At 39.7% G+C, this 16158-nt stretch overlaps 1 protein-coding gene across 1 annotated transcript; it reads right to left on the bottom strand.

Moving 5' to 3' along the window:
• Window positions 1-2421: 2421 nt before the first annotated feature.
• On the bottom strand, window positions 2422-8210 carry LOC310649990 (beta-2-glycoprotein 1-like; the record flags this gene model as incomplete). The annotated part of the gene is made up of 4 exons (XM_083378823.1): window positions 2422-2486; window positions 3338-3535; window positions 3664-3843; window positions 8105-8210. 4 exons carry the CDS (start codon window positions 8208-8210, stop codon window positions 2422-2424), a joined length of 549 nt encoding a protein of 182 aa, XP_083234949.1.
• Window positions 8211-16158: the final 7948 nt, after the last annotated feature.

Consider the following 16158-nt stretch of genomic DNA (forward strand, 5'->3'; position numbering starts at 1 on the left):
TTTCCCAGCATTAGGCTCTTCTCCAGTGAATACACACACACACACACACACACACACACACACACACACACACACACATATATATACACACACACACACACACACACACACACACACACACATACAAGTGGCCCAGGAGAGACATTTCAGCACACCAACATAACAAGTTATGTTAGCAGGTAGAATTTTTTTCTGGCAGGTCACCTTGTGTTAAGGGACACCAGTGCCCCCCCCCCCAAAAAAAAATGGCAACCCCTTCATTTTAGGAAATCCAGTACTATAATCTAGTTCACTCAGTTAGTTGGGAAGTAAAATGGGAAGAAAGAGGTAGTATTTACTGTCTGTGTGTGTGTGTGATGTGAATTTACCTCATAAATGTACACAACAATGTAGAGTACGTGCACTGTAAATTTAATAAATCAATGAAGCCGCTTTACCTCAGAGGCCCGTCCTAGTTTTGGACCACAAGATCACATTTTTATATAACAAATTCAGTTTATTATATACAAATAGTTCTACAAAAGTATACAGGAAAAATAGTTTCATATTGTTCTTATCTTAGGATCATTTTTTCAGTTGCTTTCTTTTCAGTATCCTATTCTTCAATCTGGGCCTCAGGGCCCTGATCATGCTTAGCTAGAGGATAAATGGGAATAATACCAGCCTGGTATTTATACCTTTGATGATGTTACCTAGTCAAGAAATGAAATGTCTGCAAGAGAACAACCCACTTCAGAAAAACACCAAGGACTCGACAGTTCACTTCTGAGCTACAAATATTCCTTTCTATTAATACCCACTTGCCATAACTCTTCCAATCCCTCACTGGGATATGTAAGTACTGTATACAGTCACACAGGCCTTGGGAATTAAAGACAAATATTTTACCAGCGTGGTATGGAAATTGGCTTCAGCTTGTTTGCTATAGGATCCCTAATCTGGGGTCATGTTTTTTGTTTTCTTCGCTCTTACGCATTTCTCCGAGTTCATTTGGGTTTACTGAACTCAATGTTCTATAATGAATTCAATTGCAATCAGATTGTTCCCTTTTTTATTTGCTTGCTGCAGTCCCTTGTGCCCAAGAGGAATATTTTCTAAGCCTAAAGGGTGCTATGGTAGCACAGTTCCAAAAAGTAGGAACTGCTAGCCAGGGACTTCATGGTTCAAATTTATCTAGCCTCCACTATAGCTTTTAGCAAACTGCTCTTACCATTGTTTTCCAAGGCAGTTTCTCTCAATCTACTATGGCTTATTTAATTTTATTTATATTTCACCTTTATTACTTTTTTTAACAAGCAATTCAAACCAGAGAACTCATCTAATACTCCTTCTTCCTCCTATTTTCAGCACAACCCCCTTGTAATGTGAGTTGGGCTGAGAGAGAGTGAGTGACTGGGCCAAATCATGCAGCTGGCTTTCGTGCCTAAGGCACAGCTAGAACTCACAGTCTCCTGGTGATTGGCCCAAAGTCATCCAGCCGGCTTTCGTGCCTAAGGCGGGACTAGAACTCACAGTCTCCTGGTGATTGGCCCAAAGTCATCCAGCCGGCTTTCGTGCCTAAGGCGGGACTAGAACTCACAGTCTCCTGGTGATTGGCCCAAAGTCATCCAGCTGGCTTTTGTGCCTAAGGCGGGACTAGAACTCACAGTCTCCTGGTGATTGGCCCAAAGTCATCCAGCTGGCTTTCGTGCCTAAGGCGGGACTAGAACTCACAGTCTCCTGGTGATTGGCCCAAAGTCATCCAGCCGGCTTTTGTGCCTAAGGCACGACTAGAACTCAGTCTCTGAATTTCTATCATAGTGCCAACTAACCACTAGAGTAAACTGGATAAAGGAATATCACAGATTTATTCCTCTAGGACAGACATGTCAAATGTGCGACGCCACGTGACGCTGTGCAATGTATCGGGACAGTTTTGCCATTGCCGGCAGTGGGTGAGGCTTCCATGTGACGCATCCGGCCTGCGGGCTGGCAGTTTGACACCCCTGCTGTAAGATTACAACGATATGTGCTTTTACTTGTTGTAGGTTTGAAACAAAACTTCCTTCATATTTAAAATGCTCTCTATATAGAGGATAGTTTGGATAAGTTTAACCATATGACTTGTGGAAGAAATATTTTTTTAAAAAAAAAGTACAGGAGAAATTGAGTTGTGGTTTGGGATGGCCTGAAAGTATTTGGTGCTCACTTAGTGAGCAACAGATAAAAATAAATAAAACATACACCTAGCTATTGATTGTCAAGAATGCCAGCTGTAGCATTTAAATACACAGGCCTGCCTTCTCTTTTCCCTTTGGTTGACATCTTTTCTTAGTATTGATCTTATTTCCATTTTGCCCCTTGGATTTCCAGGATGTCTGTCAAGCTTGAACAAGGAGAAAGAGACAGATCTCACTGCTGAAGGAGTGACTGGTCAGATGTTCAACAAGCACGTATTTCGGATACAACTCTTTGGGGGAAGAGATGGTATTGTAAATACGTTGGTTCTGGAAGAAGAAGGAGGAGGAGAAATTATCCAAAAAAGGTGGTTGAAAGGCAAGTAGGAACTTTATCTAAGATAATCCACACATAAACAAACAAATCCCTCAAATATACACAACTTTAGGGAAGGTAGAAGAATGTGTGAAATAAAAAGTTAAGTATTTGGTTAACACGCTTCTCAACTCAAATTCTTTGAGAGAAACGAACACTTCTAAAGCACAAACCACCAATCAGTTACTGTAATTAATCATGCAAATGAGGTGTTTTTTTGTGTGCAGACAGTACAAATTTGCTCCTGTAAAAATGTGGGTTTTGTACCTGTTATCTTTGTTGGAATGAGGAACCAAATTCTGTATGACAAAAATTGGAAGTACTTTAAATTGGTTAATCTAGAACAGTTTCTTCACCTTGACAACTTTAAGATACATGGACTTCAACTTCCACAATTCCTTAGCCAGCATCCACTGATTATTTTTTAATAAATAAAAATAAATCCAATCTGAAAAATTGGCTGACTGCGCCACAAATCAAAACAATAACAATAAATAATTAACACCATCAAACCTCCACATCTGCCTATCTCAGATCCTTGGGAAGGACTCAATAGGTGGATAAAAATGCTAAATCCAGTGTAAACATCTGGCTGACTATGCAACCAACCATAATAAATAATTAAGGTTCCTTTCAGCCCAATTATTCTATTCTATTCTATTCTATTCTATTCTATTCTATTCTATTCTATTCTATTCTATTCTATTCTATTCTCTCAAACATCTCAGCAAAAAAAGTTAAGAAGCCATAATAATCTTACTGTACCATAAACTGATTCCTAATACATCTTATTTTTATTCCTCACCATCATAGCAATCAGGCATCTTCAATACGCCATCAAAACAACTGCTTTCAGCTTCAAAACTACAGGTCTTATTCTGACTTCGGCAGAAAAATGTGACTGTTTCACCATGATGAACAAGACCATTTGGGATCTCATAGGCCCAAACTTTACGTCCATGGTAGATCATCCGGCTCCTTTGGGCAATGATGGGACAGCGAGCTAGAACAGGAAAGAAATAAGTAAAGGGGTCAACTGGAAGGGCAAACAGAAGTTGGAGGCGGAATTTAATGGGAGGTCGATAAAATATTATATATAACAGGAATAGGAGGGAGTGAAAACGAAGGTACCTCTACAGTAAGGCAGTTGGGACCAGCTTCCATTTTTCAGGCAGATGACTCTGTTAGACCCATCTAGGTAGAAGTCCTTATGACATAAGTAATAGATTACGGTTCCTACAGGGTATTCAGACTGGTGCACAGCCACCAGTGTTGCCTGTGCAACGTTGGTTGGCCGGGAACAGGTAACAGCTGATGAGAGAAAAATAAAGTCTTAAGTCAGTCTACAAATTATATGGATGGATTAATTAAAGGTCAATGGAAGAGAACTTATATGGAAGTATGGAATAGACCTATGAAATGTCTATTTAAATGGAAAGATATGTAGAAGGGAGTTATGGCTTAATAGTTAAAAGGGAAATAGCAATAGCACTTATACCGCTTCATAGTGCTTTACAGCAGTCACTAAACGGTTTAGAATATTGCCCCTCACAATCTGGTCCTCATTTTACCAACCTGGGAAGGATGGAAGGCTGAGTCAACTTTAAGCCTGTCAGGATTGAACTCCTGGCTGTGGGCAGAGTTTACCTGCAATACTGCATTCTAACCACTGCACCACCACAGCTCTTACAATGAATATATGAATAGATATGAATAGATAGATCTCTCAGTATGAAGATGGATAGAAATTGACAAGTCTTATGTTTTGGTTTACAGGTGGCTGGTCCAGGTGTATATGCCTGGCCACCCTTATGTTAAGTTTGTGATTCAACATATTACTACTATGGCCATGAAATAGAATAGTTCTACCTGACCACATTTAAGAAACCTGAAAGAAGTTGTAATTATCTTCCTCTACTGTTGTGTCTTGACAACTTACGATGACAAGTTGGAGCATTGTCTGACCATTCCTCATTTTCTTGGCATAGGAGTGAATTGGACCCCTGCAACCAATATCTATACAGCGTGGTGGGGGGAAAGAGAAAGATGGCAATATTAGGGAATAACCATTCATACTTTCAAATACAGGTAATCCTCCACTTACAGCCATTCATTTAGTGATGATTCAAAGTTACAATGGCACTGAAAAAAGTGATTTAGGACTGGTTTTCACACTTACTTAATATTTTAATCTGTATAGTTTCATGCTTTAATATTTAAATTATTTTTTACTTGTTTTATAACTGGTGAGCTGCCCAGAGTCACACTGCAGGGGAGATTGGTGGCATAAAATTTAATAAATAATATACATGAATAAAATTATGACCATTGCAGCATCACCAAGGTCAGGTAATCAAAATTCAGGCGCTTTGCAAATGGCATGTATTTATGACAGCTGCACTGTCCCAGGGTCATGTGATCACCAATTGGGACCTAGCCAACTGACTTCTGACAAGCAAACTCAATGGTGGGAGCCAGATGACCTTAATGACCATAGGATTCATTGAACAACTGCAGTGATCTCCTTAACAACTGAGGCAAAATGTAGGCCATAGTTGTGAGGCCTACTGAGTTGTGAGACCTACTGAGGCAAAAATTGTGGTGATAAGGACTACCTGTAGTGCTTTCAGGAAAGGTAGTCAAGTAAACAACCACAAAGACAAAGATTTCATATTCTGAGGTGAATTCTATGATATGTGGGAATTCTCAAAGGGATGTTAGAAATTGAAATGTAGAAATTGAAACTGAGCAATCATTATTCCTATTTGCTCATAAGATCTCCAGGGTCTTCCTGCAAGTTGTAGAAAGATGTGTAAATGGGTTGAGATAGTGAAGAGAAGAGTCCAACTCTATTGGTATGCTAATGCAAAAACTACACATGCTTTGTTGTTCCTAAGTAGGCCTATTAGTTAAACAGTGTTTTTCAACCTCAGCAACTTTTAAGATGTATGGACTTCAACTCCCAGAATTCCTTAGCGAGCATGCTGGCTGGAGAATTCTGGGAACTGAAGTCCAAACATCTTAAAGTTGCTGAGGTTGAGAAACACACTGAGTTAGGAGATGTAGCACGTGTACTGCTCAGAATTTTAGGATAGCCTTCAGTGAAGAAATGGAGTGCTAGACTCACCCAGGTTTACACCTATAGAGCACTTCCTTTCCTATGGTATAAGGACCATTTTCATGGTATCCATTTTCAATCTCAGGGGGAGGTTTGCAAACATTTGAAATATTAAGAACATCTGGAAAAGAAGAAAACATACTGCAGGTCAGGGATGTGTAAAGTCAATTAGGTCAACCATTAATTAGCCTTTTGGTGAAGATACTGATGTAATGGGTTGTGCAAATCACCATGAGGAACAGCAACGAAGACAATTGTCAGATAAGAGAAATCTGAGTCCAAAGCAGAAATTTAATTTGGAAAAGCGGGCCAGACTTGACTCTTCTTATTTTTCTTGAGTGTAAAAACAGGGAGAGGAAAGACACATTCAGACCTGCAAGAATTTGTTCCTGTGATTTCATAATAAAATTAGTATCAGCATTCATAACTTTGGTTTCTTCATTGGGAAACAGTTGGGGATCAAAGATGGCTTTGGATTGGATAAAGATTTTTAGACAAGACACGACTATGAGATTGGTTGTATTGAGTAATTATTAATAATTAGGAAATAGTACCTTCGCACCGTGCAGTGACACTCCACTTTTTGTCTCCTTGACAACGGCTGATTGACATTTCTTGTCCATCCAGCATTCTATATCCAGATTTGCAGGTCACTGTCATGAAGTCTCCAAACACATGGGATTCCTGGGCCAAATGTGTCTCGGCATTATCAACTGTCATGGGCCATGGACATCTTAAGGCTTGGATGAACACAGAAAGCGCGACATGAGCACAATCTGGAAGGATCTAGTGCTAGGGATAGGCAACCTTGGCTCTTTTATGACTCGTGGACTTCAACTCCCAGAATTCCTGAGCCTGCATGGCACCAAGGATGGAAGCACCAAGGATGGAAGATCTCCATGATCTAAAACAGGGACCAGCAAGTATGGCCACTTTATGACCTGTGGATATAAATCCCAGAATTCTTGAGCTCCAAGGAATTCTGGGAGTTGAAGTCCACAGGTTGTAAAGTGGCCATAGTTGTCCACCCCGATCTAATGAATGCTTTGAAAGATAAACACGGGAGATTCCTTGTCAGACAAAACAAAATGTCATGAAAGGAAACATAGAAGGTTTTTTACTCTGGCAGGATGTCCCGCCTTCCTCTCAGAGGGCAGATAATCTGTCATTTACAACCCTTTTTTTAATCAACCTTTCAAAGTTACAATGGCATTTTAAAAAGTGACTTGTGGTCACATGAGCAAAATTTGGGCACTTGGCAACCCGCATGTATTTATGACAGTTGCAATGTCCTGGGGGTGGGGGTGGTGTCATGTGATTGCCATTTGTGGCCTTCCGAGCCAGCTTCCAACAACAGTGCTGAAGGAATATAGTTAGTCCTTGGCTTTCAATCATTTGCTTAGCGACCATTTGAAGTTACAACAGCACTGAAATAAGTGACTTATTGGTTGACTCAGCCTTCCATCCTTCCAAGGTTGGTAAAATGAGGACCCAGATCGGGGCAAATATGCTGACATTGTAAACCGCTCAGAAAGGGCTGTAAGCACTATGGAGTGGTATACAAATCTAACTGCTATTGCTTATGACTGGTCCTCGCACTTATGACTGTTGAAGCAGCAGCATCAGGGTTACGTGATCAAAATTCGGGCAATAGGCAACTGAAACTCATTTACAGTGGTTGCAGTGTTCCGGGATCATGTGATCGCCATTTAAGACCTTCCCAGCCTGCTTCTGACAGGAAGAGTCCATGAGGAAAGCCAGATTCGCTTAACAGCTGCATGCTTTACTTAACAACTGCAGTGATTTGTTTAGTAACTCTGGCAAAAATGTCATAAAATTGGGTTCAACTCATGTAACAATGACCTTGCTTAGCAACGGAAATTCTGCTCCCAATTGTAGTCATAACTCGAGGACTAGTTATAATGGGCTGGTTCAGCATAGAATGGGCATTTTATAGCCCGTGGACCACAATCAGCCCTTCGGCTGTCCCCGCCAGCCCACAGCACCGGAGGCAGGGCTTAGGGGAGTGGGGGATTAGCAGGGGGGGGCAGGGAATGCTCCCACAAGTGGGGCGTTGCCAGGGGCGGGGCAGCAATGGCGGCAAGGGGTGTGGCATTGAAGGGGTGGGGCAGGGGAGAGGGCAGGGGGAGAGGAAGTGGCCCTCCAAAACAGTCCCAATTTCTCATGTGGCCTCTTGGGAAAATTAATTTCCAGTTAGAATAAGAATAACATCACTGGAATTATCTGGGAGATGAATGAAGACTGTAAACCAATATTTCTCAACTTTAGCAACTTTAAGATATGGTGGACTTCAACTCCCAGAATTCATGGCTGGCTGGAGAATTCTGGGAGTTGAAGCCAACACATGTTAAAAGTTGCTAAGCTTGGGAAATACTGCTGCAAACTATTTCAGAATCCTGCAGCCCTAAAAAAATGATGTCCGTATGTACCTACCTGGAGAAATGCAACTCAGTCCACATTTACCATCGCACGCACACTTTCTGCTTTTCGAACATTGGCGGCGTTCACAGCTCCTCTGACAAACGTGTCCTGTTCGCATTACAAAACTCTTTTTCCGTGAAGGACATGTGGTTTCACTGACATTCCTTGCTGGAGAAAAGTGAAAAGTATAAATGTTTATAAGATGCAACTGAAAAAAGACTGGGTGTGGGAGGAGGAGGAGCTGAAATCCGAATATATTTCACTTGATTTAAAATTTTTTTTTACTTTTTTAAAAAAACTACACAGAACATTTACAGCAGCAACAGCAAAATTATGAACCAAACCAGATTTTTAAAAATGGCAATAAAACACCTGTCTAATGGATAATCTATTTCTAGTTTGGTGCAGTGGTTAAGATGTTGATCTAGTCCTAGACAAAGGGAGACTGTGAATTCTAGTCCCATTTTAGGCATGGAAGCTGGCTGAGTGACTTTGGGCCCATCAATCTCTCTCAATCCAACCCACCTCACAGGGTTGTTGTTGTGAAGAAAATAGGAGGAGGAAGGCATATTGGAATGCTAATGACTTTGAGTTGTGTATAAATGTATATATGTGGGTGTACTTATAGATACACACACACACGCGTGCACACACTCATATCTGTACAGGTAGTCCTCAAGTTAGAACCCTTTGTTTAGCAATCATCTGAAGTTGCAACAGCTCTGAACAAGTGGTTACTCACACTTACAACTGTTGCAGCATTCCCATGGTCGCATGATCACAATTCAGCTTAGCAACTGATAGGATACCAAGCTGATAAGAAACCTCTTAGCAACTGATATCTATTTACAACAGTTGCGGCAACCCCAGGATCATGCAATCGTCATTTGTGACCTTCCCAGTCAGTGGGAGGGGGGAGTGGATTCACATAATGACCATATGATTCAGTTAACAACTGCAGTGATTCGCTTAACAACTGTGGCAAAAAAGGTCATAAAATTGGACATGACTTACCTAAGCCATGCTTAGCAAGGGAAATTCCAGTCACAATTGTAGTTATAAGTCAAGGACTGCCTCTATAAATCTATCTCTTAACATTTAAGACTGAGATTACAGTGGAAAAACGGAAGCCCCCCAAAGACCTTCTGTGCAGCATACTAATTCAAAAGATGTTGTTGTTCAGATAAAAACAAAACAAAACTAGATATCTTCCCTTTTCATTGTGAGCTTAAAAAAAGGGAAGAAAGTATCCCATTTGGCCTTTTCTAATCTAGATGAGGCATCCGAAGAATGATGGGCCTTGTAGCGCAGAGACCAATAGAACAAAAGCTAAATTAGAAAATTTGTCAGGAATTAAGCTGTCTGTTAGCGTGACTTTGCCCCCGAAGGGGCTTTCTGATGGGAAGCGTGATTTTGCTTTTTCTCTCTATCCTGTGACACATAAGGTAATATTGGTGTTTGGGCTCATTTCCTCTTTGTGTACTTTTTAAATGTCCCTCAGCAGAACCTTTTAAACTCTGCCTCATTAGCCTGTTGTTGGCTTTGATTCATTCCCCCAGAGCAGATTCCTGCAGATTTTCCAACAAGAAAGATGTCAAGCTGAAACTTAAATTGAAAACAAAGAAAGCCAAATTCAAACCAAAGCTCGTTCCCCCCCCCCACAGTCTAGCAGAAGGCGTGAAGGTGTGAACAGAACGTGAAGGAACAAAAATTGGATTCCTGTGTGATAAACACTGCTTAAAAGCAAAATGTCATGGATATTGTCTGGAGGGTCGGCTGAATAAACTTAAATACATAAATAAATAAATAAATAAGAAAAACAACAATAAAAAAACAGCCAGAGACTCCTTCCTCACCTGCTGCATATTTTAATTTTGCTGTTGATGATAGGAATTTATTTTAAGATTGTTCACTCATTGAGATGAGTGAATAAATGAATAAAGTAAAAAAATGATGGGCTGTTAACTCAAGCCCCACCCCAGATTACACCCTTCGACTTACAACCATTTGTTTAGTGACTTTAGTTACAACTGCAGTTGAAAAAAAGTGACATGACTTGTTTTTCACACTTAGGACCGCTGCAGCATCCCCATGGTCACGTGATCAGGATTCAGATGCTTGGCAAGTGGTTCATATTTATTTATTCATACAGAATTTATGACGGTTGCAGCATCCCGGGGTCACGTGATCAGCTTTCGCAACCTTCTGACAAGCAAAGTGAATGGGGAAGCTAGATTCCCTTAACCACCGTGTTACAAACTTAACAGCTGCGGTGATTAACTTAACAACTGTAGAAAGAAATGGGGCAAAACTCACTTAACAAATATCTCGCTTAGCAACAGAAATTTTGGGCTCAATTGTGGTCGTTGAGGACTACCTGTAATCATGAATACAACATTATTTTGACTATTTCTAGACCCCTCCCCCCTTTTCGCAGTTTGTTTCCAGAGTCCTCTATCAGTAAGTAGGCAATAAATTACAGTATTTAAAATCTAATACGAAAATGAAGGAAACTTAAAAAAAAACCAGAAATAAACAAACATGCAAATCAAGGGAATATTTTTTTTAACTCCACAAAAGCTAAAAAGTAATACAGTTCCCCCAGAGGCCAATAGATGTTTGTGGACTTTCTCCCTCTTCTAATTCAAAAGGAGACTTTGGTCTTCTCTCAGAGGGAAAGCTAATGTCAATTTTTTCCCCTAGTTTTCTTCAGAGAGATGACAGGGAAAGGCTGTCTGCTACTAGGTCAAACATATTCTAATTTGGGGAGAAAATTACTTGTCCTGGGCCCCAATTATGGACCTTCCACGAAGAAAGTACAGGTAGTTCTTGATTTACAACCATTCATTTAGTGACCGTTCAAAATTACAATGCCATTGAAAAAAATGGGGGGTCTGACGGGTTCTTGCACTAAATCAGCATCCTCAAGGTCATGTGATCAAAATTCAGGCGCTTGGCAACTGGCATGTATTTATGATGGTTGCACTGTCCCAGGGTCACACACGATCACCATTTGCGACCTTCCCAGCTGGCTTCTGCCAAGCAAAGTCAATGGAGGAAGCCAGATTTCCTTAACGACCACATGATTCATTTACTTCAGGCATGTCAACCTCGCGACGTCGTGTGACATCGCGCGAGGTATCGGAGCTTTTTCCCCATTGCCGGCAATGGGGTGGGCGCAGTTTCGTTGTGACGCGTCCGGCCTGCAGGCCGGCAGTTTGACACCCCTGATTTACTTACTTAACAGCTGCCTTGCTTAACAATGGTAATGTTGGACGTAATTACGATTGTAAGGGAAAGAATACTTGACCAAGGGGTTGAACTAGATGACCTCCAAGGTCCCTTTCAACTATTCTATTCTATTCTATTCTATTCTATTCTATTCTATTCTATTCTATTCTATTCTATTCTATTCTATTCTACTCTACTCTACTCTATTCCAGTGCTTTTTTTGTAAAAGAAAAAGGTGCCGGAACTCACACATGTCATACAACCCGCCTTGCCTATCATACAAGGTTCCATCCCAAAAAGGTGCCGGAACTCCGTTCTGAGCGTTCTATGACAAAAAAAGCCCTGCTCTACTCTATTCATAAAGGGAAAACATCTTTCTCCACCTTGCCCTAAGAAGGTCTTGGATATCTCAGAGACATTTCAACTTCGGGGTCTTCCAAGTTGAATGGTAGAGATGTTCAGACACATTGGTACTGAAGATTTCCAAGATGCCCGGTACATCTTCAGATAGAGTGCAGTTCAAGATTGCAGCATCCCCCTTTTTGTTTTTACATAATTCTGATTAGAAAAGTACTTGGAACTGATCAACGTGAGTAAATGACCTATCTTAAGGGCAGAAATGCCTAAGGGTATTACTGGGTGAGGAGGGAAGGGTGGTGTGGAGTTATTTATTAAAATGTCAACAACCAGGAATAACCTAGAGGAGATGATCTATGGGGCTAGGGAATTATGAAAGTCTAGCAAACCCCTAAGTAGCCTGATACCAAGGGTGAAATGTGCTGAAGGCTTTTTCTGCTCTGGCAATTATTAACAGGGATTGAATATAAAGTAGCTGGTAACTGAGGAACAATGGTGGAGGCAAGCAGAAATCAGCAAGAGGGACAAAATAGTGTTACTGGGAAGGCATTATCTCACCTATTACAACACTGGTAAAGTACAGGAGGTTCTCGACTTACGACCACAACTGAGTCCAAAATTTCCATTGCTAAGCAGGACAGCTGAGTGAGTTTTGACCCATTTTATGATCTTTCCTGCCACAGTTGTTAAGTGAATCACTGCAGGTGTTAAGTTAGTAACACGGTTGTTAAGAGAATCAGGCTTTCCCCACTGACTTTGCTTGTCAGAAGGTCACAAAAGGGGATCACATGGCCCCGGGACATGGCAACCGTCATAAACACACGCCAGTTACCAAACATCTGAATTTTGATCATGTGACCAGAGGGATGCTGCAGCAGTCGTGTGAAAAATGGTCATCAGTCACTTTTTTCAGTGCTGTTGTAACTTTGAATGGTCACTAAATGAATGATTGTAAATCGAGTATTACCTGTAGTTTTATCCTTACCTGCCCGTTGATGTCTTATGCCTTTTCTTCAAAGCTCAACCTATCTGAGAAGTGAAACTGGTCCAACATACAGAACAGTTTTCAAAGCTTTCTGTTTGGGTATTTTAATTTTGGAAATCCTCCTTAAGATGGAAAACGTATAGTCGTATGAGAGGAAAAAAATCAATCCAAAAGCAAATTAGCTTGAGAACTAAGTTTTCTTGCATTTCCAATGAATTTTATTTTAGAATCCCAAGGCCAAGCTGGGCATCTCTTTCACTTTTTTTAGTGTTCCCAAACCGAATATCTAGTTCTCTGTGGTCCTACATGGGTCTTTGTAGTGTTTGGCCACCAACTTGCTCCAAAATCTTTCACAATCATTTAATGACCCGTACTTTGCAGTGTTGGAGCACTCTTGCAAGATGGTTGATGGATTCACGTATCATGTTAAACCATTGTTTAATGAAAATTAAGTGCACCACAACTGGCTAGGTTCATACAATATGCTGCCACAAACGATAGTTTACAGAACCAGAATGGTTGGGTGTAACACATTAAAACAAATCACCTTCTGGATTGGCTGGTATGTTTACTCAATCTACTATTACAGAAATTTAAGTTCCAATTGCCCTCCCAGGTTTAAATATCATCCAGGACACTGGTGGGTTTCAGCCGGTTCTCACCACTTCGGCAGAACCGGTAGCTAAATTTTTGTTGCCCTGGCCCCGAATGGACTTCTGGAAGCACCATCCACACATAGAACCAGTTGTTCACATATTTGAATCCCACAACTGATCCAGGGGAAAATATGTGTTGACTTTTGAAAGAAGACTGATAGTTAAATTGGTTTTATTTTTATTTTTCTAGTCTATACTTCCCACTGAACTCTGCAAACTAAACCACAGTTCATGAGGATTTGTGTGTGTGTGTGTGTGTGCGCACGCACGCACGCACGCATGTGATGGAAATAAACTTTACCAATGCTTGTTTAAAACAATTCTAGCTCAGATCTGCATTATTTAACTATCACCCTTGTGTCTGGGTTTGCAATCCCAGATTGCACACATTTGAATGTCCCCCTTCTTCATTTGCTTGAGCAAAAGACAGTCAAACCTTTCTCTTCAGTGATTGTGAGCAGAAGGCACAACTGTTGTTCCTGTGCTTTTAACAGCCTTTTAATATCTAAGGAATTGTCATGGCTATATAAAGCAAAAAATCACCTGCCCTTGCACACAACCTTAATTGTGAAGAAGGTGACAATTCTTAATAAGATGCTAATGAGAAGTAACACCCATTTTCAAAAATCCCTGAGACTGCACTTTAAATATATCCTATATGGAAAGGAAGGGTGTGGGGTTAAGAAAGAAAATAGGTTTTGTTCATTAAGCATATCTTTTCTTGCATTTAATTTAGAAGAATCCAGCTGGAATATACCCAACTTTGAATGATTTTACTAAGCTAAGCTGGGTCAGACCTAATCGGGTCTGGCTGGGAAAATTTCATTACTGTAAATATTAGGACTAAAGGGCTGAAAAATACACAGGAAGAAGGTCAGTTCCATATTGGTGCCTAAATTGACTGTAAAATAACAAGCTCAAACAACAAAAATATGTTTTAATATACAAGAGGAAAGTTGCTTTACCATCCATGGCCACCAGATGGAGAACTATATTCTGAAACTGACAGTTTTATATTAATTTGCAAGAAAAAAATATCCCACACATTTATGTTCTGTACCTATTTGTTAGTTACTTCTGTCCTTTAGCCTATTTCTTTTTCTCAGAGATTCCATTACTGTGGAATCCAGTGGGCAGTAATGTATTCTGGAGTATTTCTTCATATTTTGCACCTTTATAAAGATTTTAAAACTTAAGTCACTTTGGGGATAAATAAACCAAGCAATGAAACATAATCCAAGTTATTATGTATAGTATATTCCAAACAGAGAAAATACAACTATTATTAAACTTTTGCTCAGTAATAATATTGATGGAGTGCTATTTTATACAGTTGTGAAACTAGCGAAGCTGAATGTGAGTTCCATTGCTTACTTTGTGTAGCCCCACAAATAAACAATAGAACCATATCAATTGGACTACCATTATATAGCACATTCAAATCTATACTAAGTAGTTGAAAGGTATTTTCTGTGATGGTGGAAAATGGCATTCACATATAGTATGATTTTATATATATAAAATCTGAATACATGATTAAGCTTGTACTTCCCTAAAATAAGACATGCTGGCTTAAATATTTCTGGATCTTTCTCAGATGCATTAAATCTCTGTAGAAAATCAATAATTATGTAATTATAACATGTAATTACACACACACACACACACATATACATGTAACTGTGATTATGGAAAACAGCTTGAGCATATCTGAAGACAAATGAACGCGTAGATTTCATACAGTGTTAGAAAGTTAAATGAGGCATAAATACCTGCATTTTAGAAATATTTGCATTTTAGAAATTAACCATTGGATGGACAGAGAGAGAGAAAACGTGTGAAAGTATGCATGTAGAAGTTTATAAGTACAGACTGGCAATATAATTCAGTGCTTAGAATGTGGCATTCAAGATATGAGAAAGCTGAGTAGATAAATGTCATAGCTGCCTTGAACCATTTATCTGTGAAGCCTCAGTTTTGTATCTGTAAAATAGCTTGAAAAAGGCTAAGGGTCTTCAGTAGATTTTTCAGAATAAATAATTAGATCCCCCTGGTAAGATCCTTTTATTCAAGGCAGTTTGCTTTGTGTCTTTGCATCCTGATGCAGGAAAAGTTTTTTTAAAAGTATCTAATATCTCAAGTCTTCAATACAAATATTGTTTTTATGTATTTATTATATATTTATTATTTTATTTCCACCTGAGTGAAAGAAAAGAAACAGATAATTAAACACATGTCCTTAATTTATCTTCTGGCAGAAGGGCTCACAATTATTTCTGCTCCTATGTCCAACTTAATGAAGGGTGGGATTGCTGGGGTTTTTATTATCATTTTATTGGGGGTTTTATTAATGTATTTATTGTTTTTATGGGCATGTATTTAATTACTTTTTAATTTTTGTAACTTATGTTTTATTCTTGCCCTGTACACCGCCCTGAGTCCTTCGGGAGAAGGGCGGTATAGAAATATTAATAAATTAAATTAAATTAAATTAAACTTGAGCTACAAAGCTGATAAGGCAAATCAGTGGAGGGTAGTCATATTTTAAACCAGGTATGTCCAACCTGCAGCCCATAAGCTACATCCGGCCGTGGACAGCTAGCAATGCAGCCTCCCAAGTTAATAAAAACATGCCAAAAAATAAAGGAAGTTTGTTATTTATATACATTCAGCATACTATATATTTTATATGCGGCCCAAGATAATTTCTCTTCACTCAGTGAGGCCCAGGCAAGCCAAAAGGTTGGACAACCGTGTTTTAAGCAATCCGGAAGCTTTTATAGTGTCACAGCTGATGCCAGGTGTGCCACTCCATCAATGCACCTTAAAAATATTTT

Source organism: Vipera ursinii, assembly GCF_947247035.1.
Source record: "Vipera ursinii genome assembly, chromosome: Z".
NCBI classification, from domain to species: domain Eukaryota; kingdom Metazoa; phylum Chordata; class Lepidosauria; order Squamata; family Viperidae; genus Vipera; species Vipera ursinii.